This window comes from Pezoporus flaviventris, unplaced genomic scaffold, assembly GCF_033815535.1.
Source record: "Pezoporus flaviventris isolate CSIRO_AGI_PZ_B2104156 unplaced genomic scaffold, CSIRO_AGI_Pfla_v1 ptg000013l, whole genome shotgun sequence".
Classification (NCBI taxonomy): domain Eukaryota; kingdom Metazoa; phylum Chordata; class Aves; order Psittaciformes; family Psittacidae; genus Pezoporus; species Pezoporus flaviventris.
The window spans coordinates 25,785,900-25,809,582 of record NW_026892561.1 but is presented as its reverse complement, the minus strand read 5'-3'; the positions used below and the strand labels follow the sequence as shown (position 1 = coordinate 25,809,582).

Sequence of the window (23,683 nt, the reverse complement as noted above, 5' to 3'; positions counted from 1 at the left end):
GGGGATGTATTTCTGCTTGTATTTTGGGGTCTTGGAAGGATAGGATGGCAACTGATTTCCTGCAAGACAATTTAAAACTAATCCAGAACATTGCTCTCCGAAGTTCAGTACCCTCCTTCCCTAGAGTTTCTTTGCAGGTCAAGTCCAACAGATGGCTAGACTTCATGGACACCAGGCAGTTGTAACTGCATCCTGAGAGACTTGCTGCATGATGTAAAATAGGATCCACTTGAGCCTGCCTTCTTCTGTTTCTAGAAGTTTCTTCTTGTAATTGCCACTTCTTTTAACTTTTCAGGCCATTTTTACATACACAGGACATGTACTTCGTATTTGTTCAACTGTTGTCAAGTGGTTCTGCTTGGTTTGCCATAATCGTCATAGTAGTTGCTTGTTTGTTTATTGATGTTGTGAAGAAAGTGCTGTACAGACATCTACAACCAACAAGTACTGAGAAAGCTCAGGTAATGTTATGCCTTTGGATCCAACTTTATCAATAGTTAGAAGGTAACATTTGTTAAAATCTGTCTTGTAAAATAATTAGTTTCCTGTGATATTTAATGATCCTTTTATGTTTGTCATGTTTAATGCTTAAAAGAGTTTTAATTTTGAAAGATAACTGTTCATTTAAAGCTATAAAAATGAGGACACCATTTTACAAGGAAATAATGTTTAATTGGTATTAGCAATAGCATAATTATAAAGAGGATCGCTGAGTCTTTGCATCTCAACTTGAAACTGTGTATCATATTACACATTTTTGTACTTCTTTAGAGATAGTAACTTATTTTCCTTTTTGTCTACATATCAGAAGCTCTCCAACTGCAATTGGCACTGAATAGTTCTTAAAATGTGATGAAAACAATGTTTAAAATTTGTAGGACTTGGTTTAGTTAGTATTTCTTAAATCTTGATCGTGCCATATGCCACGTATTTGATTGTTGATTATGTAATTAATCACCCATGTGGCATTTTCAGAAATTTATAGAAGACGTCAAAAGATATGCTGTGATAATGCAATCTCCCTTTTACCAGATACAGGCTACAGAAACTCCTTGAAATCATGTTGCAGTTTGTCTGTCTGTTAGGTAAATATCTATGTTTGAGTGTTTTCTTTTAAGTAACAACTATGGAGAAGTCATCCTGACCCATTGTTCTAATAGTTACTGTCTCTGGTTTCGGTTTTCAGCATTTTGTCTTTTTGTACTTCTGCTAAACTGAAAAGGCTTCTATTAACAGGTTTTTGCTTTGTTCACTGTTAGGTTTTTGGTCAAGTTAATTTTCTCACTGATGAATAAATTGGGCTTGCATCTTTTGTCAAAAAGGTTATTTTCCTCTTAATCATTCTTGTGGTTCTCCTGTAATCTTCACCATTCTTCAACCTGTCTTGAATTTCGGATTTCACCAGTGAACACAATATTATACACAGCATACATCACTGCCAAACATGGAAATAAAGAATCCCCGACCAGTATTCAGTTTATGAAATCATATGCATCAACAACCTATTATCTTCTGCATCTCTTTCTCATCTGCAAGTGATTAGGTTGATTTCTTCCAGGTCATTGATGACAGGTCAATTAGCATAGGGGAAAAAAAAGAAAAAAGAGTGAATGCAGAATCCATTTGACAAAGATATCGTATATACAGTTATGTTCTGATGCCTGCTAGCAGTTTTTAGTCCGTTTGTGTGCTGTATTGACTTTGTTGCGTTCTAGTTGCTTAATCCAAATTACGCTGAGCTGTGTGCCATACGTACGTCATAACTACTTTACATCAGTAGCTAACTTTAGCATCTAACCTTGTAATTATTTGACGTACATGCATGTTGATGTACTTAAATTATATTACCCTTCTAATCTGTGTGTTTAAAAAAAATATCTGAGACATTCTCTTGATTTGCCTAGGATTGACATCATGCAGAGAAACCTGTTGCAAACCAAAATATGCCCTTAGTCACTTTTCAAAACTGGAATATTAGCAGTTTTTTCCGATTTTTGAATTTAGTACCTAAAAGCCAAGGCAAATAACCACTAGCTTTCAGAAAGCTGTTCAACTAGACCTGATAAGACTCCTGATTGCATATTACTGCACTCTTTGGATTAAAGAGTCTCAATTTAGGAAAAAATCTGTAGGTAAGGAGAGTAGTTACTTATCTTTCCTTCCCCCTCCCTTCTTCCCTCCTCGCCCTCAAAAACTAGTGGCAAGATTTATTGAACACTTCCCCCTCCTTCCACCCTGTACATCAGCTGTTGCGCAGTGTGTCAGTATGGTTGTTGAGGTTTCTCATGTTCTTTAGTTGCTTCAGTTAAAAAATAAAAAAAAAACCACATCATTTTTCCCTAGCTTGATCTGTATGCTTCTTTTTTGCATTCTCCTGCATTATGAATCAATTCTAAACAATTTCTGGCAGCAGTTTGCTTCCATTACAGTTGTGTCATCAAGGACACAGTTGGACTTCTTTTTTTTTTTTCTTTTTAAGAAGGAATCTTGATGAACGTCTGACACCTTTCCTGTGGCTATTGCTTCATTCATAGCCGCAGGATTTTGCATTGCACATATCTGTTAGTAAACTTTTTTCTTCTTTTTTTTTTTCTCTCCCCTTATTCCCATTCTGCTTTGGGATTTGACAGTGTCAGAATTTGTGTCTGTGTTTACCAAAATACTGTCTCTTTCTGAAAACATTTATTTCCTGACATTGCAAACCTGAACTCTAAATCCAAATCCTAAAATCTAAAATCTGATTTGACCAGAAATGCATCAGCAGCCATTAGGTGGTTTCTGTCTTTGTGTCTGATAGTGAAATCATAGTTTAAAATGTATTTGCAAAAAGAAGGCACCTCTTTATTCCTTGTTTGAGGTTTAATCTGTTGAGATTTTCCCACTCTTACTTTAGATGGAACAATCAGCCCCACTGGATTTCATCAGCTGTTCCTGTAGTGAGGAACTAGACATGAGGAAAGACGAGCACATGACCACTTTAGCACATTCATTGTCAAGAAGTGACAGAATGCTTCTTTCATTATTATATCTCATTAGAGGTACCTCATTAGGTTTGTTTAAAATTTCTGGTAAATATTTTTCTTTCAGTTTCAAAGCAGAGGAGAGGACTCGTGACTTTCAGATAGAAACGGAGTTTGGAGAATGTCTGTCTGAAATGCTAAGGATATTTTTTTGAAAGTCATTGAAAGACTGAATATGAAACTTTGTATATTGCCCCTTTAAATGTATTTTTTGTAGTGTAGGTGCACCCTCTGTGTATGTAAGAGTATTTTTAATTGTAAGACTAAATTAGTATATTATGGGAAAGAAGAAGTTTAGTTTACAGTTACTAAGTGTTTATGAGGGCAAGACGAATTGTTACATGAACTAGTCAGTGATTTTTAAATTGCAGTTATTTATTTGTTTCTGTCCACCATTATTTAAATTCTAAAATATTCCCTGGAGCAGTGATCAAAACACAAGCTTCTCAATGGAAAATGCTTGCTGCCATTGTTCTGATTTTTCAGAAACTAAGAGCACACTAGCTGTGTGAGTTGCCCAACCTAGTGCTCTGAATTCACTTCAGAGTACAATACTCAATGCTTGCGTAGGCATCTGCCTTACTCAGGAACTTGATTTTATATCTTTTATTTAGTTTACAGCATCAACAGTCAGCCTTCATCTCAGCAGTTAGGTGTTATGTGTAGCTAAGGCATTCATAAGAGAGCAAAGAAGTTTAACTGGTATGAGAGAGAAATACTAAGAGATTCTGCTAAATATAAACTAAAAAAAATGTTCTGTCACAACAACTTAAAAAAAATAAAAATCTCTGTTTCATGTAGGAAGTCAGTATATAAAAAATTTTAGAGGCAAGCATGGGTTGACTTTTACAGAGGGATGAATTTGGTTAACTTCATCTTCCTTAAATGCACCGAAAGTGCATGTATGTAGAATTTCTTGTTTTGTTTGTTCAGGTTTTTTTCTAGGTTCCCAAGTGGGTTTTGCTGGCCTTAAAGAAAATACATCTTATGTTTGACTTCATTCTGTTGCCCTGAAGTAGCTTCTAGGTGATTTCTGACTATAGGTCACTTACAGGATCATATAAGAGGAAGTGGACAGTAAGATACATCTAAATAAAAATATAAATCTTTGGGTAAATACAAATCACAGCACTACTGAGGGGAGAAGGTAATACTGAATAAAGATGTCTGGTAAAGTATAAATGTAAAAGCGTATAGGCCTTTTTTCTCAGTATGAAAGTTAAGGTATACTTAAGAATGGTCCTACCAAAGAGTTAACTGGCTGCGATGATCCCAGGAGCTGTCCTGAAGGTACCAGGCTTGTGTTCTGTATATGATGTGTATTCCAGATAAATAACAATGTCTTGTCCTGTGTCTTTCTATTAGAAAATTACTGCTGCTACTTACTGACATGTATGTTCCATCCCTTCTCTGTCCAATTGTAGATGTACTCCAACAGAGTTGCTTTAAGTGACGAATTCATCGCACTGCAGCCATTGTCCAGGGCAAGGAATCAGCTGAGCAAAATTAGGTAGAGTAGGAGGGACAGTTCCTCATCAACTCTTATGCATGCTGAAGGTGAACTAACCAGTGCTGAGAGAGATGGAAAGAGGCATGAATATTAGTGGGTTGAGAGGGCAATGCCTCTAGTGTAGAAACGTTCAGTTTGGTTATTTCTTGGCTTTGCTCTGTGCTTTTGAGCCAAATGCTTCTTCTAAGTAGCATGCATTGGACGTGCTTTTTTAGGAAAAAACATCCCTAGCATGATGCTCAACTTTCAGAATACAAATCTAGCTCTTCTTGCATCCATTTTTATATCACAGTTTCTAGCATGGTTAGAATGCTTTTGATTTCATTATGATCAAAATTTAACAGTGCTTTTTGCATGTTGGATAATTTCAGCTTCATAAGGCTGTGACAGGAAGGTCCATATATTCCAGGCAGCAATTTTTGTGAATTGCCTGCCCATTTTAATTTGCTTTCTCTTGTGTTGGAAGAGCAGAAAATGTTTTATGTTTGGGTATGTACATACACTTGTGTGCCTAAGACTTTTCGTGTTTGTTTTGTGCATCTGTAAAGTGAGTGTTGTTTGTTTTCAGTGTGTATAGATACATATTCCTAAAGACATTTGGCTATGAAGACCTAGAACATGATTTAAAAACATGGAAGTGTACATGTGTCTGTGTAGGTGAACCATTATGATTCTGAAACTCTTCAAATGCACAGAGTTCAGTACATGAAATGCTATTAAATGCTGATCCTCCTTTGTGAGACTAAAACATTCATACACATCAGTAATGTTGTAACCTGTTTGATGTTTTATCCCACCCTTTTTTACTTCTATAGGAAGAATTAATGTGAAGAATTGCATTTTGCCTTTTAAAGTATTTTTTTGTTTAAGGTGACTTGCATTATTTAAAAATGTGAGAATAGGTGCTAGGAAAAAGCAACCAACCTGCATATTTGGGACATAATTGCTGTTTAACTGAGGGAAAGTAGGAATCCGGAAGCTGACATTGTAAATTATTAGCAGAAAATTTTTAGTGGCTAATTGAAACAGATAATACAAGTCCTTTTAAAGAGAGAGGAAAGAAATGCTTTGTATTTCTTCTAAGAATGTGCTACACCTTTGCAAGGCAAAACTTGAAATGTTGTCCCACTGTGAAACATATCAGCTTAGATTTCCAAGCACCAGAAGGAGGTAGTGATGGGGTGGGTTTATTTTGGTTTGTTGGGGTTTTGGTTGGTTGGTTTGGGGTTTCTTGGGGTTTGTTTTGTTTGGTTGGTTTGTTTCTTTCTTAATTTAGCCCTTACTAACTTTAAAATCAGCAAACTGCAGTATACCTCTTGAATTTTAGTAAACTTAGCAACATATTGGGGAGATTCTGCTGTAACAGCTTTCACAAATTAACTTTTAAAATTCTTAGTTTATCAGTGTCATGTAAATAAGTTACCTTTTTAAAATTCTGGTATAAAAATAGAATTGTAGAATTGTTTGGGTTGGAAGGGACCTTAAAAATCATCTAGTTCCAACCCCCCTGCCACGGGGGTGGTTTCCAGTAAAATTCTCTTTTCTAAGTGAATTATGTGGTGTATGATATCTACACCAAAGGTTTTATAAGAAAAGATAGTTAAACTTTCCCAAACTAAACACGTTTTAACGGTTATGCAGTTGGATGGTGAGGGGAAAAAAAAAAAAAAAAAAGCACTGTCATTACTAAAATACTAAAACCAGAACACTTGCTAACTTGAGGGGATTTTCTTTGTATTAAGCTTAGGGAAATGGTTTGGAAAACTTGGAAATCTGTTTTGTCCGTGAGTAACAAATAATTATGCAAATCCAGTTCTCTTGTATGTCAGAATTTTTGCACTTGAGTATCTCGTAGTAAGGTACCTGGAATATAGGCACTGATTGCCTTATGCTATGCAGTTGAAGTTATAAAATGTGACAAGGAAGAAGTAAGGATTTGAGTTTCTCTAGCTCTTTATTAGTAGTCTTCAGACGAAGTTCAGAAGCTGTCCTGTGGACCCTTAAACAGTATAAAAGAAAATCGTTTAATAAACTACTTGCTTCACTATACAAAATCTAAATAAATAAATAATAAAAAAACAAACCCAAACCAAACCAATTTAGCGTGAAGACCATGGATTAGTCTGTAGTTGCCCAGGGCAGCTCTATTCCAAAAGCAGCAGAGCAGAGGAAGACTATAGGAACATGAAACAAAATAGCTGATTGATGAATGTAGGTGTAAGCTAATTTTGTCACACCCCTTTTGTACATGCGCAGCTGGTAGCTTTGTAACTGCAGAATGTATGTATATTGATAAACAGACTTTGGCAATTTGTTGTTGTTTGTTAAATATGTATTAAAACCTCAAAATTATTATAGCACCAGCAGGTTATGCAGCCTTCTGCAGATGTGCTTACTGTTCTGTTGCTACACAAAAGAACACCTCTACGAATGCAAATTAAGTCTGTTATAATAAATTCTAATGTCTATAGGCTTCACAGTGTGCAAAAAATGTTCAAGTTTATATTAAGTAAATTTGTGCTGTACAGTCAAGAGCTTTGAGGGGGGAAGCGTGGAGGGTTTTCTAAGTGCCCATGTGATTCCAGTAAGTCAGAAACGCAGCCTTGTGTGTGCCTGTTAAACTCTTGCCTCTGAACTTTTCTGTCACTTTAGTAACTTGGGAGGAAGAGGAGATCAGTCAGCACAGGTCAGGTGCAGGGTTTATGCTTAACTGGAGACTGTCTCAGTGCTTCTTCCTTCCTGTTCTTGAAACATGTAAAATGTGTATCTTAAGATACTAACTGGGCCCCATTGTATCTTATTTCAGTTTGTTCTTTGTAAATGAAGTTTTGTGTGTATATGTATGCATATATGTTGCTGTGCTTTATAACAACTGTCAGAAATCTTAAGCCACATGTGCTAAGTGTTGCTAGGACAGATGTTTTAATTCTACTTACAGACGGGATTAACTGTGTTTATAGAGTTCACCTTTGGAGAGTGTGTTACAACTGTACACAATACTAGGGAAACATAAAACGCAAAGGTTTTTATTTACAGACAAGGCTATGACTGCATAACATTCTATCTGAGACTCTCAAGCTGTAGTACTTGCCTTAGCACAGCCAAGACCCTGTTCTTTCTCCATCTGCAGGCCCATGAGTCCGTTGTTAGCTTGTTTTTCCTTCGTCTCTGTTCTCTGCTTGCTTTAGCTGTCTCCATAACTCCAGACTCCTGGCCCTGGCTTTACAGCCTTCATTACTTGTTTGTTATTTTTTCCTCTAGTTACTGTGTCATAGGGTTCCCCTCCTAATTGCCTACATACCTGATCCAGATATGAAAGCTATACAGAAGTCAAGAACAGGTTTCTGTTCCTTTTATACAGCATCTGTTTTCTGTAAGGAGCATATAGTTTCCAAGAGGACTGTTTAAGTGCAAACTTGCATTTGCACTAGTGGAATATACCAGAACATCTTAATATGTTAAACTTTGAACAAGGGTCATCTTCCTTTACAGGGTTGTATATTGTGTTAGCATAGTTTGGTGCTGATCTGTTAGCTAGTCCATAGAATTATCGCAGCAAGAGGGAATAAATGAGAGAAGAGTGGACTATTTTGTGTTTATCGTCAGTCACAAAAGTACACATATTTACTTACCTTGCAGATACTTTTGTCTGATGACTTTGAAATAATGAAATAGTTTGGCATTTTTAGGTATATTTCATTCAAAGAGATGAGGAGTAGAAAAATGTTGAAAACATAAGTGCTAGTGAAGTTGTTAGATGTCAACAATCATATATTTTCTTTTAAAATTTTAAATCTAATTGTTTGGGATTTTAATATACATTATATTAAGGGTGAAAGAAAGTGAACTTTACAGTTGGGAGCAAGGTTTTAATTTAATTGTGGAATTGTAATAACCATCTCATATTTTCTGAAATACCCTTGTGGCTAGGACCTGGGCTCGGGAAAATATGCTGCAGTGCTCTTACCTTGGTGAACAGGGTTAAATATGTTCCCTGTTCAACAAAGTCCCAACTGTATATTTCAGTGTGATTAAATGTTTAATTTAAATGTCTGTCTTGTGGCATGCAGAATACCCTGTAATAAGACAAACTGAAATTACCCTTTCTATTAGAAGGGGGAAAACCAAACAAAACTGCAAAATCTGAAACCAAAAAAATGAAAAGTTGAAATAGATTTCAAGTTTGTTGAGCTCTTCCCTTCTGTAGTGTGTGGTGCACAGAAGGAACAGACACTTCTAATACTTGTGCACTGGTAAACTGTGTTTGATCCAGCAATTAATTTAAAAAAAAAAAAAGCCTTTTTACCTTGTGAATATGCCTTGTTCTCTCAAGAGCAGATCTGTAAAATGAAAGTTCATGTTAAAATGGTAACTGTTTTAAAGCAATGCAAGCATGGAGCTTTATAAGACTTGTTGCTTTTTTGTCCTTCTAGATGGAAGAAGATAAGGGTTCAGTCAGCTCAGCATGTGACTTTGCTGAAAGCAGGCACAGAGGGGAGGACAATAGGCAACTGCTAGATCCATCTAGCCTACCCGACAGTACTTACATTCACTAGGTAGTACTCCTGCTCTACCCTAATGTGTGTGTATATATATTTATACGTATCATGTATAGACAGTCATGGAGCCATCTCCAAAATACCCATATTTTTGGTATCCATAAGAAAATTTGCATCATAGTGTGTGGGTTTGATTTTTATACACACACACACCCCCCCCCCCCGATCTGAATCATTCCTTAATTCTGCACTTCAGTTGCTTTTTGAGTTATTACATTAAATGGGCCATTATCATATAAAGTGTGATGTTTGTTGCAATCCTAGATCTTGACTCATGAAAATACTTGATTTGCAGCCCAAATATTACTAACATAATATATTTCTCTATACTTACTATTTGAAAGCACTGTGTCATCTGCTTTTTGTTTTGTGAAGGTTGGTTTCAGGTCTTCAGAGACCATTATGCTGTACTGCCTTATCATGTGAGATTTTTACTTTGATTTAAAACTGTGATCATGACTGTCTGCCACAGAGAAGAGTGAGAGAAGGGACTCTTTAGCATTAAGTACCTTCCTTCCAGGTAGTGGATATAAATGTAAAAGTCCATGTTCACCAGGCAGAGAGACACTATATATCTACACATAAAATCAAACTTATGTTGTCCTTAATGCTCTCTCCCAGTGTTACATTACACTTAAATGTGAGTTTGATAAAACATAAGTGTTGTTCCCAGACTTATGTAAGGTCATTTTTAAAATTACCCATTTAAAAAAGTTTAAAAATAACAGCTTTTCCATAAATTGTGGTTCAAGCATGATCCTAGATTTTTATGAGTATCTAACTTGGGAAGAACAAAGCTGATACTAGAAGAGACACCAGACCTCCAAAATCCAGAGCTGAGGGTTCATTCATTGGAAGATTGTTTGGGTTACTCTTGGTTTTTCTTTCTGCCAGTCTTTGAATAATATCAAGGAGTGCTAGCTCTCAGGTCAGCAAATTCTAGAGGAGGTGGGGAAATGTCTGGTCCATCTGATCCTACATACATCCAGTTTATTATGACCTTTAACAGCAACTCTAAAGGTATGACTTGGTTGTCTTCAAGACAATGGATGAACTAAATATTCTTCTTGAATTTCCAAGTGTAGGAATTTTGATTGTTTTGTATTGCTGGGAACACAGCCGCAAAGATCACTGCATATGCAGCAGAGAGCTTGATTTCTGACCTCCTAATAGGAATTCCTTCTTCCCTGTGCCCTGTGTAATTTCTTGTCTGATACACTGGTGAGTGCAGTATGAAGTGGCTGTAAAGGTCATATTTGCTAATATTGCAGTGCTACAAGTGGTGCTGTTCCTAATCATGTTATCTTACTGACAGTACAATTGTGACCAGGTGTGATGGTCATCAAATAAGGGCATTCAGGGATCCAAGTTCTGTTGGAGGTGTATTTTGTTTTAACCAAAACCCTCTTAGTGTAATGTTTCTGCTCCTGTCTGTTATTTTTACAGAAGTTCATTGTGGTAGTAAATGCTCATTTTGTGTCCAGAAGACCTCTCAGATGAGTGTGAGTTAGTCAGAAGTGTGTGTTCTGACTGCACTCATTCACAGTTTTTGAGGTGCAGCAACTAAATCAGTGGTTTCAGCTTGTATGCTTTGTCTAAGTTCATCCAGTTTTAACTGACAGTCCTGTAAGCACCACTTTAAGCAGTGTGATGGGAGTATCTGAAGGTACCATGGGGAATGCAGAACAGAGCTGATAGAAGGAGGAGGCAAAGTAAAAGGTGCATGGACATACTAATTCTGAATCCCTTGATTGTGAGTGTGCTCCCTTCCTGTCCTACCATTTGGGATTTTCTCTTGGATTTCCAAATGCCTCTTTTTTCTGTTAGCAGCTCCTCTGTAGTATAGGACTTGTTCTGCTATGCAGCAATAATTTGTCCAGTTGCCTGTTTGGGGGAATTAGGAAGGAATGTGTCCACTCACAGTAAATTGTTCCCCTAGGAAACTCTGAGGTTCTTTGCTTCCCATGCAGTGTTGAGCAAATGGAGATGTCGTGAAAGAAAAAGGGGTTGGAAACTGAAGTCTTTAGACCAACAGCCAGTGACCTTCATGTGATGAAAACCTGGGGGGAAGCTCTTAGGTGAGCTGTGTCCTATCATAGACTTAAGATGCCTCCACCCAGTTTTCTTCATTCACTGGTGTCTGAGAGTGAGCTGAGGATAATGAATGCTTAAATTTAGCCTGTGTGTTCAGCATTTGTTTGACAAGATGCTGTCATGGAGAGGTTCAAATTAACTTAAAAGGATCCCCACACTCCACATTCTTTGTTTCCTTTTGGAAAGGATACTGAAATTGGTTTTGGATATTCTCTCTCCAGCAGTACTAGATTTCAGATTTATTTATGTTGTGGTTGACTAGTGTGAAGAAGTAATACAGAGGAGCACAGCGATAGATGACACTTAATTAACTTCAACCATACATCCCTGTATTACTACTTTCATTTTGTTTGGGTCTTTTTCTCACCTACAGAGAAGGAACAATAGAAGTTTATTGTGCTAATGTTGAATTATTCTTCATGTTGTCGTGAACGTGACTGTACCTTTCTAACATCACCTTTTGTTTGCATTTAGATAAAAGATACTTGCAAAATCAGGAATGTGCTTTTGTTCCCCATCAAGCTAAGGGTATCTGTGGTAGTGATATAATGTAAATTATCATAGGGAGTTACATTCTACACTTCCTGAGGAAAAAAATACTACTCTACAGTCAGGTTGCTGCATTGTATTCTGTAGCCCTGGTCTGAAGATTTCTTTTGATAGATTTCCCTTAAAATAGGACAGACCTGCAGCTTGTATAAATTGTTGTAGCTCCGCTGGGGTGAATCAAGGCATCATGGCTTAAACTGCATAACACTGTGCTCCACAGATTCATTATAGCTGTAATGCAGAGAATTGCTGACTGGTTTGTTTCCAGCATTAAGCAGAGTTGATGCTAAAGGATTTTCATATGCTCACCAAGGCTGTATTCAATCCTTGGGAAGATCAGATTTTAGGAAGGGAAATGGTAGCATTATTGATCACTTTAGTTCTGTATAAAATTGAAAAATATTCAATGCTCTAAGAAAACCTGCTTTAGCCACATGTTTTCTGGTAACATCTTCATTGCTAAAATCTGCAAGTACTGATTTTTTTTTTTTTTTTTTTTCTTTTTACTTTCTTTTTCTCCCTCTTTCCAGCTTACTGAGGCAGGTTCAGGTATCAACTGCTTGGACTCCATGTGCTGCTTCTCAGATGGGGAAACAGCATGCACATCTATTAGAAGAATGCTGGAACGACTAATGGGAAGATGTAGTCCAACCCGGGTCAACAGGTGTGGCATTTCTCTCAATAGCCTTTGCTGCAGACGATTCTCCTATAAACTGGAACCTGATGAGCCTGCAGCAATAGATGTCTAGCAAACCAGCTGCAGGTTTTGCTTATTTAAGTAGCAAATGCAACTCTTTATTGTACTTTCTTCATCCTAAAATATTAGTTTCTTGTTTGGTTTTGAGTGTTTTCTTTTGGGATGGGGGGGGGGGGACGGGACAGTTTTCAAATTATTTCTGTTAAAATTTAGTTTGGTTTACTGCAAGTTCTTGTGTTGTATCAATCCTAATTTCTCTTGATTTATACATTCTTCACTTTAGAAAATCATATCTTGCTGCTGGTTTTGTTCTTATGATTTTTTGTTTTTCTTAACTGCCTTCACTAATCAGGAGTTGTTTGTAAAGTCAAAAGATTTTTCTGTTTTAGTTCTTGATGTACAACCTCCGAATATTTTCCTTGGAGCTTGCATGACTCCCGAAGATATACAAAAGGCTCACACTCCCCCCCTTAAATATAATTTTATTGTTAGAAAGAGAGTCTTTAAATCTTTGAGCCATTGATTGATATGAAGATGAAATATTTTTGTAGTCTAACTTTTATAACCTATTTCTAAAATCAGAGTAATTGACAGAACAGAGCCTTCAGATTATAAGAATTTTAAATTTTTTTTTGTTCTAGAAGGTAACGTTATCAAAATCATGTGTGCCATTCCAAAGTATGTGCTAAATAAATCTTTTTTTCTTTGCAAACCACATGTAAAACTTCAGTGGCATAAAAGCATGTTAATGTAATACATCGAATGAGCAATACTGCTCTTGTGGTCAGCATAACCGTGAGAGAAACTCTTACTAAATGTGCTGATGTGCCATCTCCCAATTTCCAGTTAAGATGGATAGCTAACAAGCATGGAAATATTTGGGGGTAGAAATAAAAGTAGTCTTCTGTATATCGTAATCTCTCAGTCCCTGAATGATATCATGGTCAAAAGGCAAGCGTGAAAAAGTTGCACTTCAGACATTTTCAAGGAAACTCTTTTTGTATTTGAACAACTTTGTCTCTTTTGGTTAAAGGTTGTGATAATATTCATTCAGTATAAAATCTTGTGTGGGTAACTTCACTGACAAGCTTTGTCAGTTCTGATTCTGCCTTTAGGTATTGACTTGGTATATAGTACATCTCTGTTTTGAACTCATGTTGAACACAGTGTTTGTGGTTTTAGTAAGTTTCTTCTGGCTTGCTTGTGAAATTAATTCAACATTTCTACAAATTCTAGGGTATGATTTATGCAAAATGTTTCATTCTATATGAAAAATGAAATGATTAAATACATTTCTAATTCAGACTCTTGCTGTATAGAAAGCAGGCATGATGTATAAAATAAACAATTTAATAGCATTTTTAATCTACAAGGTGAGCATTGAATTGGTCTAAAAGAAATCAACATTTTGGTAGCAGTGAGTTTTTTGGGTGTTTCCCACTTCTCTACTTTCCTAATGAGGAACTTCTCACGCTACTTTTTAATTGACTTATTGTTATCTAATTAGGGCAGATATTTAGTTAACATTGCCTTAGTAATGTGTAGCCTTATAAGGTAGGCACGCTGTGTTTTGTTTTTCTGCAGTGCATTTACATTTTTACAATGTCTTCTTTTTTCCCCTCTGTTTTTCTGTCTTTGAGAACTTAGAAATACTTATTGAAGGTAACTCATATTTGACAGAATATTAAAACACTTTTTGAAGACTGCTTTTTCTCAGATTTCCTGTGCTTACCTCATGTAATTTTCGGATGAAGTTCCATCAGGCTGAATAACTTTAGAGTTGTTAAAACACAGAAGTTAGTATTATGTTTGAAGTATATGCAAGACTATCTTGGTGCTACATTAAGGGCTTGAAGTTCTGTAGTTTTTGCTTCTGCCTGTGGTTAAAGTTACTCTGAACCATCTTTTAGTTCCACTTTATGTACAGTACAGCTAGAAAAAAATCTCAGTCTTAAGTGCTTTCTTCAATGACTTTGGTTCCTTCCACTAAGCATTGACAATTAAAACCTGGTTTAAAAGTCAAGGTACTAAGACTATTTTTATCCCTGCACTTTCCTGGAAATATGTGGAAGTTTTTGGTTTTTTTTTTAATGTACTAATTGCTTAAATCACATAAGGCAGTTACAAGTTGTGAAATTCTGAAGGTACAGTTAAGAAATCTATTTAGTGATGTAAAAATGCTTATAAAACTGTTCAGCCTTTGTTCACAAGCTTGAGCTGCCTTGATTTTTACCTAAATCCTCACAGATTGTGCAGTCACCAACAGGATGACCTTTTGAGTGCTTGTGCTTTATAAAACAGCTTCTTATTCAACCAGGAGGTAGCTGCATATTATTTTTCTTGAATGAAGTGATGCTGATAAATATTGTTTGTGAGAGTGCTGTAGAATGACGAGCAGTTTTAAATAATGTTGCTGTAGCTAGCATGTGTTGTATTTTGTGCTCTTGATATTCTGTCAAATATGATATTCTGTCAAATATGATATTCTGTCAAATACAATAACTGAATATGAAATAAAACGATATCAAATTTTGATAGAAACTTTGATGAATCAAAGTTGTACAAATGCTTGGAGTAGGGGGCCACAGGAATATAATCTGTTGTACTTAACCTACTGCTTGTAAAATGTATTCGAGAAGTATTTTCTATAGCTTCAATCACCAGTTAGAATATAAAATGTGTGGTGTGGTATGATAAAATGCATTTTGTCTGTCTGTTCCATTAAATTGTCTGTCAACTTGTCAGTCACTAAAATATTAAGAATGCTGGATCACATACATTTCTTGTACAGTAGGATTCATTACTGAATTGTTCAGATCTCCCATTAGTCGTATTCGTGTCAAGGCATTGCATGTTAAAGTTCTAAAGAAACAGCAGATTTCTGACAGAGGCAAACTTGGAGGGATAAGTTTGTTATATTTTTGATTTCTTGCCTTCCAACCTTCTGTTTTTCAGCTTTTCACATACAGTGCTATAATATCATTCAACCAAGAAGAGTATTTCTTCCTAAGTAATAATTAGTCCTTAAGAGAAAGACTTCGCAAATGTCATCCAAATCAAAAACTGACATGTTGGGTAGCTTTCCTGATGCCTTAAATTTTAACTTAAGGGGTGAAGTAGATTCGTGGTTGTAAATAAGTTTTGCCTACCCACAGTTTTAGACATCCTGGATGTTGAACATTAAAACACCAATATACAGGGTTACCACAAACAGACTCTGTGTTCCACAAGGCTTTACTAGAATCACTTTAGGCTATATCAGACTGAAGCATTCACAGCGCCTCAGTTTACACGTGCAACATTAAGATTTTCCTTGAGGCATGATATTAAAACCTGAGTTGTAAACTGGTGGATAAGCCCCTGGTCATTTTCATAGTGATGAAAATATCTGTAGCTGTAAGTTTGCTAGAAAGGTAAATGTAGAACAGTTAATTACATAGTTGGCATGATTAATTGTAGTCTGTTTTCAAAGGTTTGAACGAATTATAGGTGCCTGAAATTAGTAGATGGAGTTACATTTACCTAATCTTCTAACACTTTTATCTTTTGCTTTCATAGACTTTTTTCCTTACCTCTAGATTGTAAGTTCCCAGTCAGCCAAACTTTTCTTTTATTGTTACTTTAGATCATGGAGTTCATCGGATCCCTTCTATGCCAACGACAGAAGCATCTTGACTCTCTCCACAATGGACTCAGCCACATGTTAACCAGGGCATTTGTAAATGCCTTGTGGAAGCTCACACACCTATAGTAGGTTCTGAAGCGAGTTCAGTGCTACATCCCTGTCCTAGGAAATACTAGTATCACTGCTAAATGCAAACTGTGGCTTGTCTTGTGGCCTAGTGTAAGTCATCTGGACAGTAATCACTCCCAGGATTTTTTTTCCAATTATATCCACAAATTGCTAACTATATATGTATATCTCAACATATATATATATATTTTTTTTTAAGGAACACTTTTGCTTCTGACCATTTAATCTTTTTTGTTACTGTATGAGCAGATTGGAATCCTGCATTTGATACTTCAGACATCGCTGTAGCACAAAAACAGTGATCCAATAGAACTGAATTTGCACAATTAAACTTTAAAGTTTCATTTTTCATGATGACCCTTCATTCAAACACACATTCACTTTGACTTGTCTCTTACAGATGCTGCCTTAGCAGTTTGCAGGTCAATTTTGTTATTTCCATGGATGGTTAGTGTGTTCTGTAAGCAATCTGTTTAGTAATTTTTGAGAGTTAAATACAATTCAGATATTTATGCTGATTGCTGGTGTACAAATTGCAGTGGAAATATATAGGGATAGAGGGCTTTGATAAAACACTGTTAACTTTGACAAATCAATAATTTGGAATAATAAGGGATATAACAGGTAAATGTTTTCTTAAAGTATAATTCTGAAGCCAGTCATCTTCTTATGCCCTGTGTGTTTTGTTAACAATTCTTGATCCTTACATGGGGAAAAAAGCATGTAAGGATCAGTGGATTGTGCAGAAGTACTTTGAATTATTAACCCTTTTAAAGTTGGGGTTTTTTTGCATGTTTTGTTCTTTTTCATGTGTTTATATTCGGTCGTATTGTACTTTGAAGATACAGTTAATGCTTAATTATCTTCATATATCTGAAGAGTCTGAGACATTGATGGCTATGTTTTGATACCTAAGTATGCCAATAAAAACAAATTGCACAGATGGAGCTTGGCATGGTACATCTTAGACATACACCTGTTGTCCCAGTATAAATGTGCATGCTTGGGGCTGGGTAGCAACATTCACCTGTTTGCCCAGCTGGGATGACTAAACCTATGGTTGTCTGCGTATGTGGGAGATAAAGTAGATATCCAAATGTTAGCCCAGAAGCAGCAGTATTTTTACCAGCCTCTAGCCATAAAATCTGCTGTACCTAAGGCATGCTCTTGGATGTCCCTGGGGGCAGCACCTGCATTTCAGATCAGTCTTTGACACTGAAGTCCCATCAGTAATTGGCAGAATCTTACTATCAGAGAGTAAAACATGTAAAGCTGCGTATTAGGATTTTCTCTGGGTGGCATTAGCTACAAATCAAAGACAGACTGCAAATACCTACAAGAACTTCTTTAATAAAGATGTGGTTAAGCATAGGATTTGAACAAAACCAGTACTAGCTGCTTTCACCCTGCCTCCACAAGTTTCCACTTTTGGCTTAAGTACTGTCCCCCAAGCAAATTACATGGCAAATACTCTTTATTTCGTAATTCAGGCAGCCACATCATATCCTCCTGGTGGGCCCTGGCCTGCTGCCAGAGGAGTGTATCCCTCTTACCATGGTCATCCCAAATCCTCCTGACTTCAGTGAGCTGCAGGAGAGGAAGTGTTCAAGAGGTATTTACTTTCTTCGTATCGAATGTTTTGGATGTTCCTTACCTGTAAACAGTTCTGCTATTCCTTAATTCTTATTCATGATTTAACTGGTATTATTCCAGTTCTCTTAATTCAAAAATAAGTTTCAACAACTGGAAGCTTCACTCTGAAGTGATGGCTGCAGGTACTGCTGGATTTTCAAGATCCCATTGTTCAAGGCAATGTATGGAAATTGTTACTGCAGCCTTGTTTTGAAACTTGTAGTGATTTGAATGTGCAGTACTTGAAGTTTTTGTCTCACTGCTATAGATGAAGACGGACCAGTTCACAAATTAAAAAGCTCTTAAAAATTAATGATGAAACAGAAAAAAACAAAAAATATAGCAAATTTTCCTTTTAATTAACTGTTTAGTTCGGTGTTCATAGCTCATATCTGTATTATGCCTTCAGATATATAAGTGCAGTGAAGGTTAAGCTTGAGAATTTCAATTGTACAGTAGATCCCCACATTGTATGTCCAGACAATGAAGATTCACTGAAAATTGAGTCTGTTTGATACCTGGTTCCTAGGCAGAAAGGCTATAAACTGATTTTTACCAGTCAACTCTCCAGTCCCCAAGAGGACTTTTATCCACATAAGCAATAGTAATGAGAGATACTTGAATTTCTTTCACCTTCTCCTGTAAATTAACTATATATTGTATATATCATACTAAATCTGTTTTTAAAATAATTATTTTCTTCTTAGTTTCTCATTCTAAGTTTGTACTGCTATGGGTGCCTAGGAATAATTCTTCTAAGTACCCTAATCAGGTATCTGCTGTTTATCTGTGTCTTTTATGTTGAAATCAGTGTTCCATGTTTCAGAAGTACTTGTTTGTCCACCTCAAACACAGCATTCTTATCATCCCTTCAATTTGTGTGCCATGCAGCCTCATCACTCTGTGTGGTTAGTGTATCACGTACTGAAATATAAACTGCCATTTTATGTAGTAGAAGGCAGAGGCTTTGGATGTATGACCCCACTCCAAGCATTGAGACTGGCTCGGCTCTGTACATAGATAAGCTTTAGGCTTTTACCACACAAGTGTGTTAATTTTATTTGCACACAAGAAGCACCATCCTGTATTTGAAGAATAATTTATGTTCATTATGTGTTTCTTTAAAACCTTCCATCTCCTCTTCTCCCTCTCCCCCTGCTTTTCCTTTTCCCAGTGTTTGTAAGGTCATCAAGGAAACATGCATTTAAACAATTCAGGAAGAACTTAAGAATCCATCTGTCTGCCAAGGTATATTTTTCTATTTGCAGTAAATCTAAATCCATAATTTCTCATTTAGTAAGAACTTAGGAGTGGTTTGCGTAGGACCAGATTTCTTGGTCTGACATATTTTGGATGCAAGAAGTGACTGGTTTTGTCCTGATGTCAGAAATCTTTTAAACTTGCTTCTAGTAAAAAGACAGATTTTGTGTATTTCTGTGGCAGCTGAAGTGTGTGAAACCATTCACTGTGCGTTGGGTACAGTGTAGAATTCTTCATGAAGAAGACTGAACAAAAGGCAGCTAATTCAGTAGCATTCATCTCGCTGATTTACAGTAGGAATGGATGAGGAAGAATTTGCCATAGAAAGCAAATGTTTTAGAATTACCTCTTAGCCTCGAAATCTGTAATGCACGGCAGAAAAGCCTGGAGTAGATGTTTTAAGAATGGTGTGTAGTCACTTTACTATGCAGTGTCTTTACAGAAGCACCTTCTCCTTCACCTCCTTCAGAATGGGACTGAGTTCTCGGCATATTTTAGTTCTTGTTCTGTGAAAAATAGGGTTTGGGTTTGTATACACAGTTGCCAAATTTGTGCTTTTTTTAAAAGGTGCAGTGGAAAAGATGAAGTACGAAGATGCTCTGAATTGTTTCACAAACTAAAATGTAACTATTATGCTTAAGATATTCTGTGTATTTTTTAAGGTTATGAGGAGGAGTGGGAACAAAAATGCAAATGAAGGAATGCTGAAAACCGGCTTTACATTTGCAGAATGATTTCTTGTTTTCTAGTGCAAAAGCTGATTTGAGGAATGATTATGCAACAGAATGCATATTAGGCAACTATAATTTCTTACTGGAAAACTTTGGTAGTACTTTCAAGCAGGTTTTTTTTATGACAGTGCAACTTCTATATTGAAAAGAAAACCTCATTTTTCTAGTGTTAGAAATGTCTCAGAGCTGTAGTCTACCTTATTTTTAATAGTTTTATCTGATTCTTCTGTACTCTAAATATTAGTGATTTTGGTGAAATTCAGTGTTCAAAAGTGTTTGATCATAATGTGCTTCTGAACCATTTGAGTCTTGTTTTCTTGGTATAAAATACCAAGTCAGTAATTCCCACCAGCACTGCCATTTACAGCCATCACTACTTTAAAAGAATTATGCCTAGAGCTGGGTGAACCCATCATTATGGACTGATTTTAGACTTTTTTCTGCTCATGTTTTTTATTGGTGGTTGTTCTGTATGTTCTTTGCTTCTGTTGTTTGCTTCCAGTGGCATGATTTGTCTGGTTTCTGCTCTCTATTGGAATGACTCAATTTATAACAGGAGGAGGAAAGATGGGATGCTCGTGGCTGTATCAGCTCTGCCAGAAGCGCAATTGCATCAGTATATTTGCAAGGCTTCTGCTTTCCATAGATTTTTTTTTTTTTTCCTTCAGCTAAATACTGCTCATAGGGGCATCAGAAATAGCTTGGTAGAGACCTTGTGCGCTGCCCAAGCTTCTGTGGCTTTTGTTGAATGTTCTCACCACTTTGAAGTACATGCCTTTTCTCTAGCTGTTGCCACACTATGATGTTGATTACAATAAGTACATACAATTGTCATTACTGTAGATATGACTTTTTTTGTTGTTGTTTCCAGTTAGTATAAATGCATAGACATGAATAAAATCTGCAGGGCCGAAATGTTAAAGACCTCGGCGTCTGACATTCAGGGGAAAAAATGTGCTGCTGTTTATCACACAAAGTATGACTTGACATGTCTGAAAGAAACCCTGAAGTGCACCTAAATGGCCTGTGGTTTGTATTGATTTTGCCTCAGCCATTTTTAAAGAAATTACAAGCATGTTCTCAACCTTTTTATCTTTTTGCGACGGGATATAAGGTCCATAGAGTTTAGGAAGGGGAGAATGGTTAAAAATGAGACCAGCTTTCAGGTATAAATAAGGCCTCATTACTGCAACAAAGAATAGATTTTTCCCAATTCCTAATTACGGTCCCATGACCATAATGAGAGATTTCAGGTCCTATGCACACTAAAATGACAAAGTGTCTAGACTCCTGGGTTGTTTGTGTTTTTTTTTTTTCACTGAAGCGTGATCAAATTCTGCTTCCTTTTTTGAATTAAAAAAACTTGAATGATATCATCTCTGTAGGAATTGCCTTTGAAAGAGGTTGAGCCTTAATTTTAGGCAGATAAGGGGCATTGACAACTGGAAACTGTAGCAATAATTAGTACAAGGCATTTTGGACCTGACACTGTGGCTGCCTCATGTTATTTTTGATTCTCTGACAGCAGGTCTGTGTGCTTGCTCATTGTACAGCTTGGTCAGTAGAAGTTGTTTTAAAAATGGTTTATGAAAATTATATTTATTAAATAAATCTTTCGCTTCTGAGTCTGTTTTAATTATGTGTTTGTTAGAAGAAAATACTCCAGAGTAACGCAAGGCTTGCTGCTCCATTTGAGAGCACCGACATGAGCGTGGAGGGTACCTCTTCCCCAAGCTTGCTGCCTTCTCTGTCTGGAGAAGTCCACTTGTAAGGTGTGGGTGGGAGGGGGGATCCCTGCAGCAGCTGTGCTTGGCCACTGACCAGAAGCACCAGGTCACAGTGGAGACAACCACCAGGTTTACTTAGTGATCAGTTATACCACAGGCTTCATTCTTCCAACAGCACAGGTCAGTGAGCCTCCAGGAGGCTACCCAGCCTCTCCAACCCATCTACAGCTCAATCATTTCTCTCCCTCACAGGCTTCCTGCTCCTTATTTATCTATAGGGTTGTCACTCTGGCTCCAGCCAGTTGTCCTTTGAACTCTTCAAGGAAGGGAGGGCTTGAAGTTTTAAGTTCTGAACACACAATTTTAAAAACAGCTGTAATTTCATGAAAAACAGTCATGATATTTGTTAAATTGAGAACCTGAAGCCAATTAGTGGATGCACTTCCAGACTGGGGGAGGGAGGAAGGAAGAATTTTTTGTACCAGTTTAAATGTCCAGACTTGTGTTTGAGTTACAGGTGTCTGAACAGTCAGGCTCAAAGTCTTTAATCCTGCCAATACTGCTACATATTGGTAACAAACCAGTCAACTACAAAGAGTTTCAAAGCTAAGGCCTATTTCTGACAGATAAGGTTACCAAGTATTCAGTGGAAAGTCTACTCTTTGAGAGTTCAGAGGCCTGAATGGCACCACAGGTTTAAAACCCAAACTTAGGCAGTGTATCATACTCAAATAAAATCTACAGAGACTTCTGGCAACATTTTTTAAATAAAATGTGAATGACAAATTTTATTAAATGCATTTTTAAAAAAGTATATCTTTCTTAAATAAGGATTTCTCAGTATGGATTTCAATGTAAAACAGTTTTAAGTCATAATAATTAACAGGATCAATAAAAAAAGTCACTTATGTACGGTAGTCTTCAATCATATTTAAACATATGCACTGTGTGTGGTGTCCTCTTTCACATGCTAGATGATGTCTGTGCAGCATGGCTGGACAAGATCAGCTCCATTTTGTACTTGCACACATTTAGAATAAGCAGTAGGCAAGGGGTTGTAGCAGTTCTTAGAAACCCTCCCTCTTCCCCCCACAAAAAAAAAAAGGCTTACCAATACCGTGTATTTTATGCAGAAGAGCATGCCATGCTGCTTTTTCCGCTGCTTAAAAGCACGTTTTAGAAATGTCTTACAAATAATACACTGAAACAACGCATGAGAAGACTTCACCATGGCAATTTCACTGGAGCTTTATTGCCTCTGTTGGTAATGAGAGGGATTGTAAGAAGTTACATTGGAACTTACAGAGATATGTAAATGATGGGGTTTTTACTAAATATAATCTTGTAATTAAGTGTTTTATATCAGGGCACTTCTAATTTTGTACATATTTAATGTATAAAACCAGGTTACAAACATGATGTTTGCCTTTTTTTTTCCTTGACATTTGGCAAAATTAAAGTGATTCATTTAAGGGGAGATCATCAAATTGAAGACATAAGCACTTACGAACGAATTAAAGCAATCCAAGTAAGTAACTGGCTGAATTCTTAAAAAAAAAGAAAAAACACACAAATATAGAAGGAAAAAAAAAAAAAACAACAAAAAAAACACACATGGCCACATTGAGCACATTTCAATGCAAAATATTCTCTGTAACGAGGCATTTTGTCCTTAGAACAACACCCTGTTAAATCAATGTTTCTTTCAACTTCAGTCACTTGTTTTGAAAAACTTTTAAGATGCCATCATAGCACAAAATAACCCTTTCCTGCAACATAATTAGTCAAAGTTTTATGTATTTCTTTATAATTACACAGTAATTATAAGCATGTAGTACCAAACTGATGACAACACTATTTTGTTGAAAAGATCTTGCATTCAAAAGGAATATTGTTTAAAACACCACGGCATTATGCCACTACCCAATCTCAGACTTTTTTGAACGACAAGTCTGTACTGGGATGAAAAGCAAGTCAGTTCTCTCCAAACACAGCATACTTGAACTAATCAATCTGAAACTGTACCAAAACCCTCAAGACATAAAACAGCACGCATAGATACCTCGTAGAGCTTTTCCACCCTCCCGCCCTGCCCCCTCCCCCCCACCCCCCACCCAACCCCCCCCCACCCCAATTTCAAGTCCCTATTT

The 23,683-nt window shown here is 36.6% G+C and overlaps 1 protein-coding gene and 1 long non-coding RNA gene across 9 annotated transcripts in view; both read left to right on the top strand.

Annotated features, from left to right (window-relative positions):
* The window catches only part of ATP11B (ATPase phospholipid transporting 11B (putative)), a 65,120-nt gene extending 48,193 nt beyond the window's left edge, over positions 1–16,927 (top strand). The window contains exons 28-31 of one of the 8 annotated variants that reach the window (XM_061452411.1): positions 296–461; positions 4,445–4,530; positions 12,263–12,396; positions 16,055–16,927. In XM_061452411.1, coding sequence (XP_061308395.1) covers positions 296–461; positions 4,445–4,530; positions 12,263–12,365 — 355 coding nt within the window. In that variant the 3' untranslated portion in view covers positions 12,366–12,396; positions 16,055–16,927. Of the gene's footprint in view, positions 1–295; positions 462–4,444; positions 4,531–8,963; positions 9,087–12,262; positions 12,605–15,987 lie in introns of those variants that run through there. The other 7 variants (XM_061452413.1, XM_061452414.1, XM_061452408.1 and 4 more) reach the window with 7 other exon arrangements.
* Positions 16,928–22,598: 5,671 nt separating this feature from the next.
* On the top strand, positions 22,599–23,565 carry LOC133268781 (uncharacterized). Its single transcript, XR_009743163.1, has 2 exons — positions 22,599–23,254; positions 23,286–23,565. It is a non-coding gene; the product is annotated as an uncharacterized LOC133268781 (long non-coding RNA).
* The last annotated feature ends 118 nt before the right edge of the window (positions 23,566–23,683 follow it).